Genomic DNA, 23,814 nt, shown 5'->3' on the forward strand with positions numbered 1-23,814 from the left:
CAAAGTTTCAACGCTCATGTATTACATAAATTTTACACGTAGCGTGTGTCTAAACAAAAAATCGAAATAAATTGGAAAAGTCATCAAACAGGACACGTGTCAACACCTGGCAGAAACGACTTATTTCATCTGGAATATTATATTCAAAATTAGGCCTTGGAAATTTCTATAAATAGAAGGCTAATTCACTCATTTGAGGGGAGGGAATGGATATCACACCTTGAAGCTTTGAAGCTCTGAAACTCCGAAGCTCTCAAGCAAATCCCGAAGGATCAAGAAAGCCCTTTTCGTTCTTCATCAAACCCTCCTTCAAGATCAAGCCCTCAACGGCCCTTGAAGAAAGTGTTCTTCGTTCATCGTTCTTCCAAGATCAAGCCCCAACGGCCCTTTGGATCAACAATCATCCACCAATTCAAGATTAAGCCCTGACGGCCCTTGAAGAAAGTGTTCTTCGTTCTTCGTTCATCGTTCTTCCAAGATCAAGCCGCGACGGCCCTTGGATCAACCATCCACCAATTCAAGATCAAGCCCCGACGGCCCTTGAAGAAAGCACCATCGTTCATCATCCGTTCATCCAAGATCAAGCCCCAACGGCCCTTTGGATCAACAACGTCGACAAATCCACACATCCAACCGTTCTTCAAGATCAAGCCCAAAAGCCCTTGAAGATCCGTTCATCATTGTTCTTCAAGATCAAGCCCAAAAGCCCTTGGAGATCCGTTCGTCACTGTTCTTCAAAGATCAAGCCCAAAAGCCCCTTTGAAGATCCGCTCAAATCCACCTTCAAGATCAAGTCCACGGCCCTTGAAGAACATTCATCCTTAGATCAAGCCCAACGGCCCTTTGGATCAATCACACATCCACAAATACACATCTTACGGAGATCGAATCAGAGGATCAAAATAGAGAGAGATTGTAACCCAAAATCATCAAATACAAATATTTGTTTGTGCACGTTGTTCTTGTCTCTTTCGTTTCAGGAATTTTCCGTGTTCACAAATTGGCACGCCCAGTGGGACCATCTCTGCCTCTCATCTCTTTCTCCGTTCAAGAAATTCAAGCGCACTTCCAAAATTAATGGCATCAAGGAAGGCTCAAACTATTCCCGCAACCGGCGCAAAGAACAAAAGCGTCCTCGTCGTAACTGGTGTCACTTTGGGCATCACGAGTCGAAGCATGGCAAGAGCTACTTCTGCCGCCTCTTTCACCTCTGCATCAACTCTGCTAAGGGAACAAAAGCACCCAAGGCACGAGCCTTTGATCACCTTAGCCTCACTAAGGGCACCAAGGGGGAAAGCCCAAGGAAATACTCCGAATCCATGCTCTCCGATGCCGATTCAAGCGACAGTTCAGCCATGCAAGTCATGACCATTGGAGCAACTTCAATCGATGAGCAGCTGGCTCAAATGAATGAAGCAATCGCAAGGCTAACCCGAACTGTGGAAGAAAAAGACTTGCAAATTGCAGCACTAGTCAATCGACTGGAGGCGCATGACGGCGATAAACCCGACCCAGAGGATGATCCACAAAAGGGAGGAGCTGGCGGAGACGAAGAACCACCGGTGAAGAAAATCGATGGGAAGCCGGAGCCAGACCAAGCAGCGGCACTCATGGGATCTCTTTCTATCCAGCAGCTGCAGGAGATGATCACCAACACCATCAAGGCACAGTACGAAGGGAGCTCACATACCTCCTTGTTATACTCGAAGCCCTATTCCAAGAAGATTGATGCCCTAAGGATGCCAAGGGGTTATCAACCACCAAAGTTCATGCAGTTTGATGGAAAAGGAAACCCAAAGCAGCACGTTGCACATTTCGTCGAAACTTGCAACAACGCGGGGACGGAGGGAGACTACCTCGCCAAGCAGTTTGTGCGCTCGCTGAAAGGAAATGCCTTTGAGTGGTACACGGACCTAGAGCCCGAGTCCATCAACAGCTAGGAGCAATTAGAGCGGGAATTCCTCAACCGCTTCTATAGCACCCGCCGCACTGTGAGCATGCTAGAGCTAACGAGCACAAAGCAGTGGAAGGACGAGCCAGTCATTGACTACATCAACAGATGGCGCACTCTAAGCCTCGACTGTAAAGACAGGCTCTCGGAAACCTCTTCAATCGAGATGTGCATCCAAGGCATGCAATGGGGTTTGCAATACATCCTTCAAGGCATTAAACCGCGGACCTTCGAGGAATTGGCCACTCGCGCCCATGACATGGAGTTGAGCATCGCCCATCATGGAAAGAAAGAACCGATCGCCGACTACAAGAACGACAAAGTTCTTGGGACAAAGGTGGAAAAGGCTGCATGGAAACCCACCAAGGAAGCGATGACGGTCAACACATCTCCCGTCAAAATATCCACACGAGGCAAGACGATTCAAACCGAAGCTTTTCGTGATCAAGAGACGCGTAGATGCACTTTGAAGGAGCTTGAGGAGAAGACTTATCCATTCCCCGACTCTGATGTGGTTGCCATGCTAGATGACCTGTTGGACAAGAAGGTGATCAGTTTGCCTGAGTGCAGACGGCCGGAAGAGATGAATCGTACTGACAGTCCAAGATACTGTAAATTCCACCGCTTCATCAGTCATCCGACAGAAAAGTGTTTCGTGCTGAAAGATCTCATCATGAAGCTGGCTCAGAAAGGAATCATCGAGCTAGATCTTAACGATGTGGTGGAGTCAAACTATACCACCTTCACTTCTGGCTCTTCCGACTCAAAGTTTTCACCTCAACCGCTGGGGGCATCCTCCAAGACAAGCAAAGTTGAAGGATGGACTCAAGTCACTCCTAAGAAATTGCACAGGAAGCATACGTCTCCTCCACAAGTCCGCCAATCGGAAATGGGGCAAAGCAGCGCTTGTCAACCTTCAAAGCAACGTGAACGTGTTAAAGATAAGGAAATTTCGACACATAGATCGTCCATCCCCATCACGATGCGTGATTTCTTTCCTGAAGACTTCTTCAATCACTCGGTCAAGACTCCTTGCTATGAAAATTGCGAGGAACAACTATCCCGGATCATTTGACAAATTCACAAAAGCTCCTTGTCCACACGAGCCTAAACTGTAGGACACGAGGCTCCTCGCCTGCACGAGCCTAAACTGCATGGCACAACGCTCCTGATCCGCACGAGCATAAAAGGCGACATCAACACTCCTGATCCACACAAGCATAAAAGGCAACACCAAATGCTCCTTGTCTGCACGAGTTGAAACTGCAAACGACACCAAACGCTCCTTGCCTGCACGAGCTGAAACTGCAACATGGCACCAAAAGCTCCTTGTCTGCACGAGTTGAAATTGCAAACGACACCAACACTCTTTGCCTGCACGAGCTGAAACTGCAAACGACACAAAAAGAAAGTACCAAAAAAAATGTATTTGAACTACGTTACGACTTGATCTCTTCTTTGGAGGGGTACGTAGGCAGCTCGAATGTTCAATTTTTCGAGTTCAGTCACATCAAAATCAAAAGAATAAATGTTTTATTAAAGAAGGTCAATTTCATTACAAATTTATTTTGTTAAAGAAAATTACAATTTTCTTTGTACAAAATTAAACTACAGTTTCTTCGAAAAAAAAAAAAATCATTCTGAAACCCCATCAGCAGCAAGCCTCTTAAAAGGAGGCCATCCAGGCCCAAGTGGCAGCCTCCAAGCCCAATCCGCGGTCAAATCCAATGCCTGTCTCAAATCTCAGCCGCACTAAACCTCTCAAGGAGTCAAGGGACAGAGAAAGCCCTGTTTCTAAAACCCTAGCTAAACCCTCGCCTCGCTTCTCCTCCAAACCAAATGGCTTTCACTTCAATTCTCCACCGATCGGCCTCCTCCCTGGCCCCACTCGCCAGCCGCCTTGCTCGTGGCCAGCGGTCTTACCACGGCGTTGTTGCCACCGCCGTCAACCGCTTCAATTTCTCCCGAAAGCACACTCAGCCGACCCCTTTCGTTCCCACCCCTCAATACTATTCGAGCCACAGTTCGGACCAGTCTCTGATCAGGGTGATCGAGTCGGAGATCAAGTGCGCTGAGGAGACCGAGGATCTTGACAAGGTTGAGGAGATTCCATCATCCTTCCCCTTTAAAATTGAAGATACTCCCGGAATCCAAACAGTGACGCTGAAAAGAACATATCAAGGTGAAGACATATAGGTTGAAGTTCACATGCCTGATCTAGTCACAGGTGAAGACGACAACGATGATAACCAAAATGATGACAATGATGAACACACCAACCAATCCAGCATCCCGTTGGTTGTAACTGTCTCCAAGGGTAACGGACCAGTTCTCGAGTTTAGCGTCACTGCTTACCCTGATGAGTTTCAAATTGACAGCTTGGCAGTGAAAAATCCTGAAGATTCCGAGGATCAAATTGCCTACGAGGGGCCTGATTTCCATGATTTGGATGAGAACCTTCAGAAAGCATTCCACAAGTATTTGGAGGTGAGAGGAATCAAGCCCAGCACAACTAAGTTCTTGCATGAGTACATGCTCAACAAGGACAGCAAAGAATATGCAAATTGGTTGCAGCAACTTAAGCGATTCGTCGAAGTATAAAACTTTTACCGTAAGATGTTACCTGCTAGAAAAGATTGGAGGGAATTTTGTCAACAACTCCTCCTCTCTAACATGTACCAGCGCCCCGATATGCTCACCAACCCCGGCGTCGACCCCCAGGGCCAAGCCCTCGACCCCCGCAAGATCCAGGACAACTTCGAGGATTTTTATGAGGATCTGTTCGAGGAGCTGAGCAAGTACGGACAGATCGAAAGCTTGGATATCTGTGACAATTTGGCTGACCACATGGTTGGTAATGTGTACGTTCGGTTCAGAGAGGAAGAACATGCTCAAGCTGCGCTTCAGAATTTCACTGGCAGGTTCTATGCAGGGCGTCCCATCATCGTCGACTTTTCACCCGTGACGGATTTTCGTGAAGCTACCTGTAGGCAGTACGAAGAAAATGTATGCAATCGAGGTGGCTACTGCAACTTCATGCACTTGAAGAAAATTAGCAGGGAGTTGAGGAGGCGGTTATTTGGGAGAAACAAGCGAAGGCATAGCCGCAGTCCTCAAAAGCATCATCGTGGTGGTTATCAGGAGCGCCTACATGGAAGTCGTGGTTCGAAATGGGTCGGATTCGAATTTCGGTCCTGGAGGTTTCTATCTCTCGATCTTCACGGCTTCTGCTCCCTCCTCCCTCTCCCTTCGTCTCTGTAGAAATTTGGGGCACCTAGAAGGCACCCAAATTCAGTCTCTCAGCCATCCATTAGATCTGAGACTCTGATCCATTCCAAACAACTCATTCAATTTCTAAGCTTCTGAAATCAGAAGCAACAAAAAATGAAGAAAAGCTCAGATGGGTTTGTGAGGGTAGATCGGATTGATCTGAAGAGCTTGGATGAGCAGCTGGAAAGGCATCTCAACAGGAACACCACCACCGCTGGCTCCAGCAGCCAGGTCATCGTCGGGCAGCATGGGATCCGAATCTGACCGTGGTCACACCCGAACCCGATCGAGACCATGAATGCGCACCGCATAAATTGAGACGGTTTAGAAGAAGCAGGAGAGGCAGTTTGGAGTCAACAACCTCAAAAACGGTCATTGCCGTCACACCCACCTACGCTCGGACCTTCTAGGCGCTACAGTTGACTGGCGTTATGCACTCGCTGATGCTGGTGCCGTACGACTTCATCTGAATCGTCTGAATCGTCGCTAAGACCGACCCGGCCCCTTTCCAAACCCTGATCTCCCACCTCATGTCTTCCGCCAACGATCAGCGTTCCCAGGCGGAGCTCCTCTTCAACCTCTGCAAGCTTGCCGTACTCTCCCCCATCCCCGGCGGTCAGATCCTTCAAGCCGTCTCTACGGTTGGGCTGGAGCCACATACGGGCTTGAGGTGGCTCATCAATATGGTGTTCACGGGCAAGCTGGTGTTGTTTCAGACGACATGAATGGGCCCATCAACAATGAGCGGCAATCCCCTTCTGCCCGTCAGTTCCAAGCAGCAACGACGACGGCAAAGTCTCCGACATCAAGGCTGCACCGCTCTTCTCTTGCACCCTCATCCGTCTCTTGCCTCGCAGCTGCCACCCACTTCAAAGACCGCTGTCAAACGACTAGCCGGCCGAGAAGCTCTTCCTTAAACTCCAGCTCTTCGTCCGTCTTCGTCCTTCCCTACAAAATCCCTCAGCCAAGCATCCTAATTTATACAAAAAAAAAAAAAAAAAAGTGGTGGAGCAAAGGAAAGTGGTGCTGTCCCCACGTGAAAAAAAAGAGGGTGGAGCAAAGCAAAGTGATGCTGTCACCACGTGAAAAAAAAGGGGGGGTGCACCAGGCACCATGTGCAAAGAAAAAAATAAAAGAATAAAAAATATATATATATATATTGTAAAGGTTTTGGGTGCTCCACTTACCGTGTTTTGATTGTTTTAAAGCCAAGACTGGAAAGAAGGAGAAATAATATAAAAAAAATTTTGGTGGAGTCTTGGTGCCTCTGGCACCATGTGAAGAAAAAAAATTTAAAAAAAAAAAAAGAAAAAAAGAATGGTGGATCAATCCACGTGAAAAATTAATATGTATGTATGTGTGCATAATATATGTATGTTTACAGCAAAAAAAAAAAAAAAAAAAAAAAAAAACCAAATGCATCGAGAGAAATAAAGTCCGTTTTTCTTTATTTCTTTCTGGAAATTTTTACATAAATTTGCATTGTACATACAAAAAAAAAAAAAAAAAAAACAAAAATCAATCAAATCAAATTTACAAGAGGGGATCTTCAAGGACGATCAGGTGCCACCTCACCACTCGGCAGAGCTCCAGAAATGAGAGGCGCTGGAGGTTGACTGTTTGAAGCCTCACCACTCGGCGGAACTCCAGGAAGAAGAGGAGCCAAAGGATGATCATTCGGAGCTTCACTACGCGGTACAGCCCCAGAAGACGAAGGCAAATGTTGTTGGAACAAACCCATAAACCTTCGATGATCAAGTAAAATCTGACCATCAGATTCCTGCATCTGGTCAATTTTCCTCTTCATGTTTGTGGCATAGTTGTATGCGAGCTTGTGCAACTGTTTATTCTCATGCTTGAGCCCCCTAATCTCCTGTTTGAGACTCATCACTTCAGCCGCCAAGGATTCAACTTGACGGGTTCAAGCAAATAGGCGTTGGGCCATATTAGACACAGAACCTGCACACTGCACACTAAGAGCCAGAGAATCCTTAACGGCCAACTCATCAGACCGTTTGGAAAGTAGTCTATTATCTCTGGGAGTGACAAGGTTCCGGGACACCACCGCAGCGGTCATGTCATTTTTCATCACCGAATCCCCGACGGTAAGAGGACCAGTAGGGGATATGAAGGATGGGCGCCATATGTTGTCTGGAGAAGGCGGGACTGCCTCTTCACCAAGATTCAAGTCAAAACGACGGTCGGAGGGTCCAGACATTTTCAAAGTGTTGAAGAAAGAAGAGGTCGGACGAATCAAGATCTTAGAAGTGCAAGAAGGGAGTTTCTACAAGCGAAAATTCAAGTGTGCTTTGAAACGAACTGCGTGCCTCTATAAAAAAGCAGCACTCGACGGGATTTCAGAGATCGAAGAGATGAGCTCAGAGTTCAAAAATGCCGATTCAAAAATCGAAGAGGCAAGCTCAGAAATCGGAGAACCATCTTGCTTTTCCAGACGCGTTAGCCCCCGTCACACGCAAACTCAGCTTTGCGGAAATCACGGGCAATTTGTTAAAGCGCCAATCCCAGATATCGAAGAGGCGCCAGTCTTTTCAGCCTTGTCAGCACCCGTCACACGCAAACTCAGCTTTGCGGAAATCACGGGCAATTTGTTAAAGCGCCAATCCCAGATATCGAAGAGGCGCCAGTCTTTTCAGCCTCGTCAGCACCCGTCACGCGCAAACTCAGCTTTGCGGAAATCACGGGCAATTTGTCGAAGCGCCGATCCCAGATATCGAAGAGGCGCCAGTCTTTTTCAGCCTCGTTAACACCTATCACACGCACACTCAGCTTGACGAAAATTACGGACAATTTGTCGAAAATTTCTGATAAAGAAGAAAGCACGTGAAGCCATACTGATCAATCACGCATTGGTTACCGACATGAGTAAAAGAATAGTACCTCTACAGGTACTAACGAATTTCCTATAACTGTCCACCTTCACCCTCCATAGTGAGGCAGACATACACAACCTTTCTTCATCTCCGAGAATGCCTTCCCAACGAAGCCTCTCGGGTCACTCAGTGTTCCTTATTCCTTGGGGTACCTCTACAAGCCAATGACTCCAAAGCAAAAGTATCTCATATCACCAGGGTAGAAAGTAAGAGTATCTCATATCATGCGTTCTCCCTGTTATTTCCTTTGTCCTTGTTCTTACCTACAAAGACAAGGATAAAGAAAACAATATGCCGGAACTTCCACTCAAACTCGGGTAAGGAACCGACTGCTTGGAACCCTTCCCTGATTGCCTACCTAGCACTGCTCTCGAGTACTCGTCTCCCACTGCTGCTGTACTTCCAAAGAAGCTACCACATCTGCCTGAAGAATAGATAAGGCAAGTGAAAATGATACCTTGCAGCATGTGGAGACAACGTGCAGAAGAAACAAGCAGAGAAGAATGCAGCATGCACAGTCAACTCAGCAGAAAGAGTCTGAGATGAAGAACTCGAGAAGATGCCACATCTGCCTAAGGAACAGATAAAGCAAGGGAAAATAATACATTGAAGCATGTGGAGACAAGCACAACAAAGCACATGCCGATTCATCCGCTACTTCTTCAAAATCAAAAGTATCTCATATCATCAGGGTTGTAATCACTCTGGACGGTGAACTCGTTTTGACCCTCAAATTCTTGGGTCGACTTACTAGGCGTTGTGGGCTGCACATGTCGATTCACCACCCTTGAATCGAATCCTTAAAGATTAAGTCACCAACTGGAAGAAAAACCCATCAATCTTGAAGATCATACCGTTGACCAAACTGTTCAGGTATGAATTAGAAAGATTGAACAAAGAAACAAGTTGTCACCTTTACCTCGTGCCTGCTTGCCATGTGTTTGAGTCAACCTTCAAGAATCAAGCCTCAACGGCCCTTGAAGAAGTTTCCAGCCAAATTCAAGATCAAGCCTCGACGGCCCTTGAGGAAATCACAAGTCCGATTCAAGATTAAGTGTCTACCACCCTTGAATCAAAACCTAGTTCAAGAATAAGCTGTGGAAAATCAACAATTGGAGGAATCCAGAAAATCCTCCGACCCAGTTCAAGATCAAAGCTGTGGAAAGTCAACAAGCGCAACAAAATATGTACCGATTCACCCACTACCAAAGCCAAAGATCATCTACCACATGAAGCTCCTTGTGGTCTAATTTCAACCTTCAAGATCAAGCCTCGACGTCCCTTGAAAAAATTTCAAACAAAAGTTCAAGAACAAGCCTCAACAGCCCTTGAAGAAATCTCCAACCCAATTCAAGATCAAGCCTCAACAGCCCTTGAAGAAATCTCCAGCCCAATTCAAGATCAAGCCTCGACGGCCCTTGGATCGACATCTACATTAAGGGACTTCAAAACGCATCTCCTACACGTGCCAAGCACATGTATACGACGCGCCTTGAAGTGGGGGCATTTGTAGACATCGAAATTTCGGTAAATAAATGTTGACCGATAAATCAAAGTTTCAACGCTCATGTATTACATAAATTTTACACGTAGCGTGTGTCTAAACAAAAAATCAAAATAAATTGGAAAAGTCATCAAACAGGACACGTGTCAACACCTGGCAGAAACGACTTATTTCATCTGGAATATTATATTCAAAATTAGGCCTTGGAAATTTCTATAAATAGAAGGCTGATTCACTCATTTGAGGGGAGGGAATGGATATCACACCTTGAAGCTCTGAAGCTCTGAAACTCCGAAGCTCTCAAGCAAATCCCGAAGGATCAAGAAAGCCCTTTTCGTTCTTCATCAAACCCTCCTTCAAGATCAAGCCCTCAACGGCCCTTGAAGAAAGTGTTCTTCGTTCATCGTTCTTCCAAGATCAAGCCCCAACGGCCCTTTGGATCAACAATCATCCACCAATTCAAGATCAAGCCCCGACGGCCCTTGAAGAAAGTGTTCTTCGTTCTTCGTTCATCGTTCTTCCAAGATCAAGCCCCGACGGCCTTTGGATCAACCATCCACTAATTCAAGATCAAGCCCCGACGGCCCTTGAAGAAAGCACCATCGTTCATCATCCGTTCATCCAAGATCAAGCCCCAACGGCCCTTTGGATCAACAACGTCGACAAATCCACACATCCAACCGTTCTTCAAGATCAAGCCCAAAAGCCCTTGAAGATCCGTTTATCATTGTTCTTCAAGATCAAGCCCAAAAGCCCTTGGAGATCCGTTCGTCACTGTTCTTCAAAGATCAAGCCCAAAAGCCCATTTGAAGATCCGCTCAAATCCACCTTCAAGATCAAGTCCACGGCCCTTGAAGAACGTTCATCCTTAGATCAAGCCCAACGGCCCTTTGGATCAATCACACATCCACAAATACACACCTTACGGAGATCGAATCAGAGGATCAAAATAGAGAGAGATTGTAACCCAAAATCATCAAATACAAATATTTGTTTGTGCACGTTGTTCTTGTCTCTTTCGTTTCAGGAATTTTCCGTGTTCACACCTTGATTTCAAGTAAAATTCGAAAAAAAATTGTACTTTCAATGCTAGTCTCCTTTTTAGACATGAAAAATATTATTGCCCAAGTGATCTAATATACTAATTAAAAGTAGGTAAACTATTAACCGCACTGCAGATATGATTATCAATATCAAATGCACTGGCAAACAGTAAGCAACTTCATATATATATTGCCATAAAACAAGATCCCATCTTTGGCAGAAGAAAGATATCCAGCACCTCAACCTCCAATTACACCATTTTAATTACAAATTTATGAGAGCAAATCTGCTCTAATGACTATTCAAAATCCCGTCGATTCAAAATCCCTAATTCCAAAAGCCCTAATTTTAGAATTCCTAATTCAGAAACCCAAATTCAAAATCCCTAATCAAATTTGGAATCAAACAATTTGTATGAACTTTGGTTGAGTTTATTGTAGGAATTTCTTACCTTTTGCAGTGAGGAGGTGTGCGGACTGAGACCGAGAGCTCGATTCAGAGCCGAATTTGGGTGGTATGGACAGTGGATGAAGTCCAAGGACAGAGCTAGAAATGTTTTTGACTGGGGGCGTCCTAAAACAACCAAGTAAAATAATGGGTGTTAAGTTGTTGAGGGTCAGGTACAATGAAAAATCTCTAAATTAAAAAGTTAAATTTTAAATTGTAATGCCACAAACGAATGGATGAAGTAAATTCATATAAAATACTTTGCAGAGTAAATTTTTTATATCAAGTTATGATACTTCATCGGTTGAATCCAATCTATTTATGAAACCCCCAGTTCAATTAAGTTTGATTTAACGTGGAATATTCGGAACCAAAATCAAAAATTTAATTGTTGTTTTAATTGTCATGACAATTTTTTTCATCGCCCAAAAATCTGAGTGGAGGCGGATGCCCCCTCTGGGCCTTAGGTAGCTCCGCCCTTGGTGAAGTCGTGATTCAGGTTTAGAGTGAGGACTGAGAAGAATGAGGACTAGTGTGGGTAGATTTGAGATTCAGGCGACGGATGTGGGAGGAGAGACAAATCGGCGAGGAGAGTGGTGAGGTTCCGTTCAGACATTGAGGTGAGGTGAGGTTGAGTATGAGGTGAGAGAGAGTGAGTGTCTGTGAGTGTCGAGAGACGAAGAGAGAGAGTCAGAGACTGGGTTTGATCTATATTCAACGGTTGATATTAAATCTCAACATAATCTGACGGCTATTAAAATTCTAAATATATATTTAAAAATTAAATTATATATATATTTTGGTTCAGTTCGGGATTACCGAAATCCTAAAAACTTGAGATCGATTTCCGTACCGAAATTTCGGGATCGGTTTGGTATTGGGTACCGAAATTTTGGGGATTTTCTGTTTGGTTTCGGGTATTTTTCGGTTCGATTTGGGATTTTTGGTTTTTTTTTTTTTTTTTTTTTTCCCCAGCCCTACCTGCTATCCGGGTTCACCTTCAAGAAACTAACCCAATACCAAAATAAATCGAAAAACTAATTTAATTTCCCTTTAGCCACCGACTCATATGGAAAATCGTGACAGCAAACACAAAAATCATTAATTGGATCCAATTGCACACAAAACCATAGTCAACTGGTTACTACCGTACAAGTTCGAACTAGAAACAAAAACAAAAACAAAAATCACAACCATGTTCGGTCCGCACATAAGATCCGTAATTAGCTGTCCGCACTTTAGAAATGGCCGCTTTTTGCATTACGGAACAAACTTTGACATGCTTCTATTGTCCACAAAAAAGTTTAACTAGCCAGGCCATGAAATCATATACAGGCTTTAAACAAACGTTGCAGCAGACCCAACCAATCTCAGTTTTGCTAGCACACACAACGCAACAACAGAAAACGTCGGGGAGCCGAACCATCTAGAACTCTGCCGGTTCAGCGACTCTCTCCTTATCTCACACCACCAGGCACCAGGGTTTAAGATATCTCCGCCACTTCTTCCAACCCCAACATTTCTTCACTCTCTCTCTCTGCCGCTCCTCTAAAACCCCTTTACCTTTGTTAGAGCTCTGCCATAGCTTCCACTTTCGTCACACTACCAACCCCTTTGCCGTACAAACCCAACACTTCTTCTCTGTCCAACAGCCAGAAGCTACTCCCCCAGGTGTGTTGAATTTACCTCCTTTCCAAACCCTTTTCTTTGTTTCTTGTATCTTTCTTAAATTTCTGTACTTTTTTTTAAAAATCTTTTTATGGAATGTGGTTAATTTTAATGAATTGTGAAATGGGTTGCGCTCAAGTCTGCGAAGGAACAATTGAGAGTCAACGCAATTGCCACGAAATGGGAACCCACCAAGGTTTTTCGGGGGCTCTGCACATTTTAATGTTTGATGTCTTCTTTTATTTTGGTGACGAATTGCATTATCGGAGTTTTTTATTTTTGTGGTGGTGATTTGTGGGTGTCAGTTGGTTCCGCAAGCTGACAGAGTGCTTATTCGTCTCGAGGAGCTCCCTCTGGTTTTTGGTCTTACCATTGTGTTTGAAAGTCTGGAGTGGCAACTTTATGCGATTATTTTTTATTAGTCCGAATCCAAAGTATCTGTGGCAATGGTTATTTAGTTAAGCATTTGAGCTTTTGGACTGTGATAGTTGTGAAGATCCGTAACATTGTGAAATGGCTTAATGTACTGCTACTAATCGCATAATTCCTATGACAGTTTCTGACCATTTGGATTTTTTTTTTCTTTCAAATATAACATAAATGAATCATTTCCTTTTAAATATAAATATGTATGTTTTGTTGGTTCATTTCATTTTTATGTGGTGAAGATCACCCTAAAAAACCTAAAAAGCTGATTATATTTTTATATCCTCCCACTTATCATATCGTTGTGATGTTATACCATGATGCATTCAATAACACATTGTGTTATATAATGTAGATATAATCGATCCCATGTTATCATGGTTGTTGTATGTTAACCTTTTGTATGTTCTATGTAGAAATTTTCTATGAAGTTAAGCTATTGTATGAGGGCCTGGGAAATGGAAAGAGTGCCATTGGAGGAAACTTGACAGTGGAATGGTACCTGGTCATAGGGGTTTTTATAATTCATTGGGAATACAGTGCGATAGCAGTAGAGTTTTGAATGGTTTTTCATGGCTTGAAGACATATTTATAGTATAATTCTTCTTTGCGGTCTCGTAGTTCTTCTTTCTAACTTTAATCAAAAGATTTTTCAGTGAAGCAATAATTTTTTATGGTATGGTATTTCCTAATTAGGCCCTGTCTTAATTTTATATTCTGGCAGGACTTGTCTCGGATTGTGTTAGGTTGATTCATACTAGTGACACTTGGGCTCATTGTATTTTTTTTACGTGTGACTCCTCAATGTTCAAATTCAAGTAGTTTGATAATAGGTGTCGAACTTGACCGAGGATCTTGAGATCGACCGGGAGTAAACCTTCAGTAGGGTTACAAAGTGCAAACTATACTAACAATCTTGAACTCGATCAGGTTTAAAAGCCAAGTTCGCATGAGGCATTGTAATTAGGTACAACCTTGGAATTTAAGGGTTGGTTGAAAGGTTTATGTATAGTCCTCTATATCCAAGTTCGCATGAGATGCTTTCAAAATGAAAATGGTATGTATTGCCTGATTTTTTTTCCTTCACTTTTTGGTTAGCATTTAGTATGTTTGTCTCATAGAATACCTCAAACAGATTTCATGTTAATTGCTGACATTTCGTTGCTTTGAAAGCAGTTGGTTTTAAAACGGACTTCATTGTTTTACTTTTCCTTTTTTGTTATCATATCAAATGGAAAAATGTATGTGTAGTTGTGTACATACCTTGTGTGCGAGAGGACACTGCCTTACGATAAAACGCTATGCCACAGAAATCAGCTGGAGGAGTTTTGCTGCCCAGGTCAGCTGTTAAATTTGAACGCTATCTTATGGGAGAAGTGTGCCTACTCTTTCTTTTTGGCATGGTTCTAGTTCTTTATTTTGATGTAAGAAGTTGAACCTAAGGATAATTGAACAAGCATTGTTATTCTCAGATTCTTTCTGTTGGTGCTGACGTTGGGGAAGTGAAGGCTGGAAAGAAGGTAAGTAATTAAAACGTTCCCAAATAATGATCACACTTTTTCAGGTGTGAATTAATGTTGATTTTTTAAACTAAGCAATAAGTTTCTGACCAACTGAAGTTGTCTATTGTTTAAAACTTTTTAAAACTTTTATCCCGAAGTAGCGGGTTAGGTGCTTAACATGTCATCATAACGGAAATGCTTGTTCATTTTGCAGGTTCTTTTTTCGGACATAAATGCATATGAGGTAAATAGAATAAGTTCATGTTGAAAGTTATCATACAGTCCTGATCTTAATATTCTAAAAGAAACATTAGGGAATGGACTTCCTCTATTTTGTATGAGTTATTCTGCTTATCTTTTGGTTTTCCTCTGACTTTATTCCATGACACTGTTAACCTAATCCTGGCTGTCCTAGCATTATTAGTGGTTTTGATTTCCCGCTCCCCCTCCACACCTATGTCGCCGGGCCACCTTTCTTTCATTAGTTTTCTAGGTAAAGCTCAAGTGTCTTTAGTTTCTAGTTCTAATGGAAAACCATGTCAATCCAGAGGGTCTGTGATACAGTCACAACCTATCTTGTGACAGGTCTTGAACATGCACAGTTTTATTGTTGAGAACAGCTGACACAAAATCGCCACACCTTGCTGTGTACGCCAATAACGACCGACTGTAAAATATGGAACGGAGTAGAGACAGAATATATTCCATGTAAACTGTAGTCTGTTATGGAAATGTTCTGCTGTGATCCATGTAATGGCTGCATATTGATGCTTACACAATGAATTGACATTTTCTTCAAAATTTGGTTTCGGGTGGATTTGGGAGTAGATGGGAGGCATTGCTTCTGCAAAGAGAGTGAATTATAGGCCATAGTCGAATAAAGTTTCAGCTCCGAGTAGGTACAATGGTTTACATGATTGTTTCATGAGACTTTTCGTTGCCAGGATGTTTTTCCTTGTAGTGTCTCCCAACTCCCAAAACTATATATTCAACTCAAATTTGTAAACAACACTTTTCTGCATTAATTTTTATACTTTGATCTTCAATTCATTCGCTCCTATGACCGGAAATTAAGAGGAGTGTGCTGAAGGTAAAAAGAGGTGTGTGGATAGCACCACCTGTATTTAACCTCCTTTGTGAAATGCAAGCTAAGATCATCCGAAAATAATGGTGGAAAATTGGAAGTAGAGGGCATATCGTAAGGATAGTGGGGAAGGAACGATATGTGTGCATGGGTTATTGTTTGTTTATAAACGTAAACTGCTGATTTTCTCCTTGAACTTTCATCTAACGTTTAATTTGCCCCCTAAACTTTTAAATTGGAAAATCAAGGACTTAAATTTTTTTTTTTTTTGCCGATTTCCCCCTTACCGTTAGTTTTTTTTTTTATAGATTTCATCCAAATTAACGTTAACTCTACATTCATACCACGGGACTCTCCCTTGAGAACATAAACGTCACTTCGCTAGATCTTTAGACACAAAAGCTATAAAATCACATTGATTTGTACACTTCAAATTTTAGAAATCTAGGGTTTTCAATTATTTTAAAGAATGAAGTGACCGAACTACCTTTACATGTTGTGCATATGTTTTCATTTAACAGAAATTTAGATGGAATGAGTGAAAAACTAATGGTTGGGGGAAATTTTCCAAAAAAATTAGTTTAAGTCCTTGATTTTTCAATTTAAAAGTTTAGGGGGTAAATCGAAAGTTAGATGAAAGTCCAGAGAGAGATTCGTAGTTTACTCTTGTTTATAAACACATTTACACAAATTCTGTCGTCCATTTATTTCAAAAACCATGAAGGAAAAGGTCGCAACTTAGCTGAAGCATATTGTTTCTTGGGTTCAATCTACATATCTTCCCCTTGGTTTTGTCTACGAGAGAAAGTGACCACCCAGCTCCCAAGAAGTATTGAGAGTCTACGTTGGAGTATGAATGCCCCTAATGTGTGGTTGCAATGATCTTGGCTTGTCAAAGGTTTTAGAGAAGACGAGTAGCATATACTTTTCTAACTTTGAAAGTTGGGAGGGACTAGATACAGAGTTATGCTTGACAAATGCAAAGCATACCCATCTCAGTTAAATTTTCCGCCCACCAACAAATAATTCAAAGTTGGGAAGGTGCTCGGGAGTGTTTTTGCTCATCACCATAAACTATGTTGTATGCTCATCATACACTTAATCATTTAGCATGTGTCCTTTTACTTAACTTTAGTACATTTTTACATTAAATGTTACTTTTTCAATTATAAAAAAATTAACCAAAGTTACGTGAAAGGACACGTGAAAGATGATTAGGTTTATGATGAGCATACATAATAGTTTATGGTGGTGAGCAAAAATGCTACCATGTTCCTCCTCCTTTTCGCATCGTACGATTTCGGTGCATTTCCCAAACTAATTCATTTTCAAAGAAAAGTATAAGAGGGATTAACTGTTTTTTTATCCTTTCTAAATTGAGAAAATTGTAGCGTTGAGCCTTCAACTTTAATCCAGTTAGAGCAATTGTCCATTGACTAAAAATCCATTACCATTGGTCCCTTAACTTTATCAAAACATGCAGTTATGATCATTTTCGTTAACTCCGTTACAATTCCATCAAAATGAGTTAGATTGAAAGAATCATTGCTCCAATTGGGTTAAAGGAACCATTGCTATAATTTTTCTTTATTGGTTGTTCATATTTGCCCCTCGATTCAGCCTCATGTGCACATGACTCATTTTGAAGGAATTTCTAACAGAGTTGAAGAAAATGACGGTTACTATGGATTTTTAGTTGAAGGATCATTATTCCAATTGAGTTAAAGTTGAGAGACTAATGCTACAATTTCCTCTTCTAAATTCACATTAGCTTATACAACAAATCGAGAAGCTGGCTAAAATTAAGGATCATAAATCATATTCCAATTTCTTAATTGGTTGAATTAAAGATCAATAACATATCGTCTGTATAGTGATGACATAAATATCAACAGTATAATGGCCAAATGTCAGCAATAAAGATTTGAAAAATGATAACTTCAACTAACTTCTCTAACATATATTCTACTTACGAATGAAAAGTAATTATAACCATACGATCAAAGTACGAATGTACCACTTGGAAGTTAAAATGAATGCGTACTACATTTGAATTTATATTTTTTTAGAACGAAATTTTAATTAATCTATCTAACTATGGAGGATGGAAATTCAAACTTGAGGCCAATTAGTTAATTGAAAGACTAATAAAAACCAAATTAATTAAAAAGAAGCAAAAACCCCCATATCAGCCTTAAAGTTTTTTTTTTCATTATTTCCAACGAAGAAGTACAATATGAAAACAAAACTAATTTTGATCCCAAAAGTCCTTATTCATATGTGCACGCATTTTTAGAATTTTGAATAAACCAGCTCGTACTCAAAGTTATGTGTTCTCCATGCCTGCTGCTTATAAACTGCGCTCTCCCCTCTTATCTCTAGCCGCCCAATTAAGTTCGCACAAACTGATACCATGGAGCTTTACAAGTTCTTTCCAACTGTGTTTTTCACATATTTTTGTATGCATGCTCTTGTTCTTCACTCGTGCCTTGGTTTGAGACCAAGGGGAAACGAGACAGATCAACTGGCCTTGCTAGAGTTCAAGGCTAGCATAACCAATGACCCCTTTGGAGTCATGACTTCGTGGAACAAAACCATCCACTTCTGCCATTGGTATGGAGTTTCATGCGGTCGTCGTCACCAGAGGGTCACCAGGTTGGACCTGCGGTCCTCGAAACTTTCGGGCTCTATATCACCCCATGTCGGAAACTTGAGTTTCTTGAGACGGATTCATCTACACAACAACAGCTTCAGCAATCAAATACCTCCAGATTTTGGCCGTCTGCGCAGATTGCAACATTTACTATTGCAGAATAATTCACTGAGTGGTGAAATACCCTCCAACTTATCCAGGTGCTCTCAACTCCTAAGAATTTCTCTTGCTTTTAATATTCTCGTAGGAAAAATTCCTAAGGAGCTTGGCACCTTGTCCAAGCTAACAGATTTTGCATTTCATGACAACCAGCTCACAGGAAATTTCCCCAACTCCTTTTCCAACATATCATCACTTGAAATTATTTCTGCAACTAATAACAAATTGTATGGGAGTATTCCAGATATATTTGGCCACATGACCAATCTTACATTTCTTTCTTTCGACGCAAATGACCTGTCAGGTACGATTCCCCCCTCAATCTTCAATCTCTCTTCTATCACAACCTTTGGCGTGACACTTAACAAAATCCAGGGGACTTTGCCCTCAAACTTAGGTATTGCCTTTCCAAGCCTTGAATATTTTTCTGTTGGCTGCAACCAATTTAGCGGACCTATTCCTGTTTCAATTTCCAATGCTTCAAATCTGTATCATCTTGATATGGGAGGAAACAAACTACATGGAAATGTCCCTTCTTTAGAAAATTTACCTAGGCTTGTGAGGATAGATCTTTCTGGGAGCAATCTTGGAAGTGGGGGAGATGGCGATTTGAGCTTTCTTTGCGATTTGACTAATGCCACTGGTTTAGAACGGGTAGAAATTCAAACTAACAATTTGGGCGGTGCCTTGCCTCAATGTATAGCCAACTTATCTTCTTCTCTTTTACAATTCCACGCGAGTGGAAACAAATTAGTAGGAAGTATACCAAACGGGTTTGGATATTTGGTTAACTTGGAGAGCTTTTGGCTGTCTGCGAACCGACTTTCAGGTCACATTCCACCGGACGTTGGAAAGCTTCATAACTTATATCAACTAAATATGGGCTTGAACTCTCTTTCAGGGAATGTTCCATCCTCTTTTGGAAATTTAAGTCAATTAACTATATTATATTTACATGAAAACAACCTTCAAGGCAATATCCCTTTGAGTACTTTGGCAGAGTGTGAGAATTTGAGAATGTTATCTCTTCGTGTTAACAATTTCAGTGGTGTCATGTCTCCTGAAGTCATCAGTCGTCTGTCATCTTCATTCTCTGTTTTGGATTTATCTGAAAACCATTTGACTGGATTCCTACCAAAAGAAATAGGGCATTTCCTAAATCTGGAGGCTTTTCATATCTCAAATAACATGTTATTTGGTGAGATTCCTCCAAATCTTGGGAGTTGTACTAAATTAGAGTTTCTAGACATGGCTGGGAACTTCTTCCAAGGGGATATTCCATCTTCTTTGGGTTCACTAAGAGGTTTAATAAGGCTATCTCTATCTCACAACAACTTGTCAGGCACGATTCCAGAATTCTTGGAGCTGTTTGAATTTATGCAATCTTTGAACCTCTCCTATAATAATTTTGAGGGCATGCTACCAATGGAAGGGATTTTCAGTAATGCAAGTGCCATATCAGTAGAAGGAAATAGTAAACTTTGCGGTGGAATACCTGACTTGCATTTGCCAGAATGCAAATTACAACGTTCCAAGAAGGGAGGATTGAGTCTAACCGTCAAATGGGTAATCTCTCTTATTTTTGGTCTTCTTGGAATCACGTTTGCCATCTTGTTTTGGTACCTTTGTAGCGTAAGGAGAGAGAGAAAGGAGCACACTTCAAGTGATTCAGAAGAATTTCTCAGGCTATCTTACCGAAGTCTTCTAAATGCAACAAATGGATTCTCCATTTCCAACTTTATTGGTATGGGAAGTTTTGGGTCTGTTTATAAAGGAGTACTCGAACAAGGTGAAACAGTTGCCATCAAGGTAATCAATCTCGTTCATCGTGGGGCTTCCAAAAGTTTCATTGCTGAGTGTGAGGCTTTCAGAAATATCAGACACCGTAATCTTTTGAAGGTACTCTCTGTATGTTCGGGGATTGACTATCGTGGTTGTGAGTTCAAGGCCTTAGTATATGAGTTCATGGTTAATGGGAGCTTAGAGGAATGGTTGCATCCAACTGAAACAATTGGTGAAAACATTGAGAGACCAAGGAGCTTGATTTTTCCTCAAAGGTTGAGTATTGCAATTGATGTTGATGTGGCATTGGATTATCTTCATCATCATTGTGAGACGCCAATAGTCCACTGTGACCTCAAACCCAGCAATGTTCTTCTCAATGATGATATGGTTGGACATGTAGGGGACTTTGGTTTGATAAAGTTTCTTCGAAAAACTACTCAGAGTAGAGATGGTAATTACTCAAGCTCTGTCGGAGTAAAAGGGACAATAGGTTATGCTCCTCCAGGTGAATATATATTCTTCAAATATCTTTTTATTAATATTTTTTCTCATTAGTAGATCATATTGACAAATGAAAGTTGGGGTTTAAGAAATTCTATTTACAATTTTTCTTTTCCAATTCATGAGTATTGTAGAGTATGGTATTGGACATGAAGTGTCGACACGAGGTGACATGTATAGTTACGGCATCATGCTGTTGGAAATGTTTACAGGAAAAAGACCAACGGATGAAATGTTTCAAGGAACTTTAAACCTTCATAACTTTGTCAAGGCAGCTTCTCCAGAGCAAATGGTAGAGATTGTGGATCCCCTTCTTGCTTATGAAGGAGTAGAAGAAAGCTTGATTGCAATATTAGCAATTGGTGTTGCTTGCTCTGCAGAGTCACCCAGAGAAAGGTTAGACATTAGTGAAGTTATCACGAAGATGTGTCGGATCAGAAACAAACTTCAGGAAAATAGCATAGGTGAATAGAAGCATACATTACTGTTATATTCGCATAGCGTGTTTAAATATGTTTTCCTTACATGTAAGAAGTTTCCATCTTTGTTTTATCAATAAACACAGTATAGTTATATAGAAACTTCCAAGATACGAAAGACAAGTTAAATGTGCATTGTTTCCTCAACCTTGGTTGTTTGCATTCCAATTTTATTGGCTTCACTGGTTTTTGATTTTGTTAATTAGTGTGCATCTCAGCTTACAAGTCAGTCCATCTTTCATGATTTTTTTTCCCTACATCTTGTTTTTGGTGTTTCAAAACTTGTTTTGTAAGTTTATACCTTTTAGGCTTTGTTATAGAAGAGATAGGCTCTATGTTCCCCTTCTTTTATCTTTGTTTTTTATTTTTTTATTTTTTGTATTTTTTTATCATTCATTTCCCCGTCTTTTCAAATTCTATTGATTATGAGATAAGGTTTACGTCCCTCTTACTTGGTGTAACTTTTATTTTTATTTTATTTTGGTTCAATTCTCCTCAAACAGCCCAAAATGTTTTATATTTATTTTTTAATGTAAAGGCAAAACGAGGGCATTAGAAGATTTAGCCTATCAGTTGAGGCACTGAGCAGAGAACTACAACTAACACCTGAACTAGCCAAAATATAGTTCCCAGTAAATTTTTGTAAAGAAGAGAGCTCAAGTACTTGGTGTTCCAAGATTGTTGAAAGTGATCCGAACAAAATCTCAAGTCTATGCAAGTTTTTTGCAAAGAAGATGGACTTTCCTTGTAGTTTGGTTTGATATGAGGCACTACATTTTTTTTTCTAACGTTTAAAATAATCTATAGATATTAACTTAAAAACGAAACAAATTTAAAAGGACTCCAAAATTAAAAACATATAATTTCTTATTTCCCACCCCCAAACTTAAATCACACATTGTCCTCAAGGTGTGGAAAATAAAATAAACATGACAACTTAAACTAAAATATAGGGTAAATTACATAAAACTATCTCAATTCTTGGGCCAGTCATAGTTTCATACTTCATCTTTAAAAAATGTCAATGTCATACCTCATCTTACGAATTTATTACAATTTCATACTTTCCATTAGTTTGCATGTCAAATTGATTGTTAAATGCTGCATGGCTTGAAGCGTGGCCCACTTTATACTAAAAAATTAATTAAATATTAAAAACTAAAATAAAATCATTTAACAATTTTTTTAAATGGGGGATCAACCCCTACAACCCATCCTCCTTTCTTCTCCATCCACCCGTGTCCCCGACCCCCAACCTTCCTTCACCACCAAAACCAGAGGGTGGATTGATAGCCCGATCGTCCATTTCTTCATCGCCGCCTTCCTTTTCTTGGTCCTTGCTATCTCCGTCGCTTTCTTTGTCTCTAACACTATCATTGGAAAATGTTGAATTTCTTGGCCTTGAACGTGAGGCTAGAGCGCATCGTCTCAGAAACCCTAGTCTCGTAAGTTCCATTAAACCCTAATTTGGAGGTGGAGTGAGAGGAGGAGGAGGAGAAAATGAGGATGGGGGCGATTTGATTAGGGCCAAAGAGGGAGCGGGCGTTGTCATCATCACCGGAGAAGAAATCCTCGTTTAAGGTTCCGACCCGGGTGATGTGGAGATATGGGCGGTGTCGACGGCGGAGAGTGGTTGGAGAAGGGGACTCGGCCGGAGATCGAGGAGACCAGTGGTTGGGATTTCCGGTGCCAGTGAGGACGAGGCGGGAGAGAAGGGTCACGGTCGACGAAGGATATGAGGAGGTAGGTCCCATTTTCGACGACCTTAGGGAAGAAGAAGATGAGGAGGGAGAGGAAGACGAAGGTGAAGAGGTTGCTGGCGAACTACGTCGTGGCTTGTCGGAGGAGCTGGAAGGTGTTGTGGAGGTGGTTCACAAGTGGGTGGGGAAGAAGGGGGATGGGTTTGTAGGGGTGGGTCCCCATTTAAAAAAATTATTAAATAATTTTAGTTTTTAGTTTTTAATATTTAATTAATATTTTAATAGAAAGTGGACCTCGTCTCAAGCCATGTCAGCATTTAATGGTCAATTTGACAAACAAACTAATGGAAGGTATGAAATTGTAACAAATTCGTAAGATGAGGTATGCCATTGACATTTTTTAAAGATGGGGTATGAAATTGTGACTGGCCAATAGTTGAGGTAATTTTGTGTAATTTACCCTAAAATATAATATAATTATAAAAGTGAAAATGATCAACAAAACCAAAGAAAAAGAAAGATATTACCTGGGCTTGAAAATGAAGTTGTTGCACGGCTGGACTAGGAGCAAATGTGGCCTAAATTTGAGCCTGAGATGATTGGGGGCCACCCCCCATGATGGGGCTCATTCAAGCAAAAGATGAAACAACCCATGTGATTACCAAGCCCAAATCCAAAACGTCCCAGCCAGCTGCTCATCTAGCTATTTCTCTCTCAAGCTGCTTCAGAGAGCTTCTTTCTCTAGATTCT

General features: G+C 41.4%; 2 protein-coding genes and 2 pseudogenes across 2 annotated transcripts; all 4 read left to right on the top strand.

Moving 5' to 3' along the window:
• Positions 1 to 3,721: 3,721 nt before the first annotated feature.
• On the top strand, positions 3,722 to 4,592 carry LOC103413642 (uncharacterized protein At2g39795, mitochondrial-like; annotated as a pseudogene).
• On the top strand, positions 4,568 to 5,212 carry LOC103413643 (splicing factor U2af small subunit B-like). Its single transcript, XM_029098581.2, has one exon. The coding sequence runs from the start codon at positions 4,568 to 4,570 to the stop codon at positions 5,210 to 5,212; it is 645 nt and encodes a 214-aa protein (XP_028954414.2).
• A 730-nt stretch (positions 5,213 to 5,942) lies between these two features.
• LOC103431098 (10 kDa chaperonin 1, chloroplastic-like) lies at positions 5,943 to 15,728 on the top strand (annotated as a pseudogene).
• Positions 15,729 to 18,091: 2,363 nt separating this feature from the next.
• LOC103431097 (probable LRR receptor-like serine/threonine-protein kinase At3g47570) lies at positions 18,092 to 21,466 on the top strand. Its single transcript, XM_029098582.2, has 2 exons — positions 18,092 to 20,889; positions 21,020 to 21,466. Exons 1-2 carry the CDS (start codon positions 18,201 to 18,203, stop codon positions 21,355 to 21,357), a joined length of 3,027 nt encoding a protein of 1,008 aa, XP_028954415.1. The 5' UTR covers positions 18,092 to 18,200; the 3' UTR covers positions 21,358 to 21,466.
• Positions 21,467 to 23,814: the final 2,348 nt, after the last annotated feature.

Source organism: Malus domestica, chromosome 02 (assembly GCF_042453785.1).
Source record: "Malus domestica chromosome 02, GDT2T_hap1".
In the NCBI taxonomy this organism is placed as follows: domain Eukaryota; kingdom Viridiplantae; phylum Streptophyta; class Magnoliopsida; order Rosales; family Rosaceae; genus Malus; species Malus domestica.

What these genes read in the sequence shown, in the direction of transcription:
- LOC103431097 (XM_029098582.2), top strand. Translation starts at nt 18,201, where the DNA reads ATGGAGCTTTACAAGTTCTTTCCAACTGTGTTTTTCACATATTTTTGT. An exon ending in AATAGGTTATGCTCCTCCAG is followed by an intron (nt 20,890 to 21,019) that starts GTGAATATATAT and finishes TGAGTATTGTAG; the next exon opens with AGTATGGTATTGGACATGAA.
- LOC103413643 (XM_029098581.2), top strand. Translation starts at nt 4,568, where the DNA reads ATGTTACCTGCTAGAAAAGATTGGAGGGAATTTTGTCAACAACTCCTC.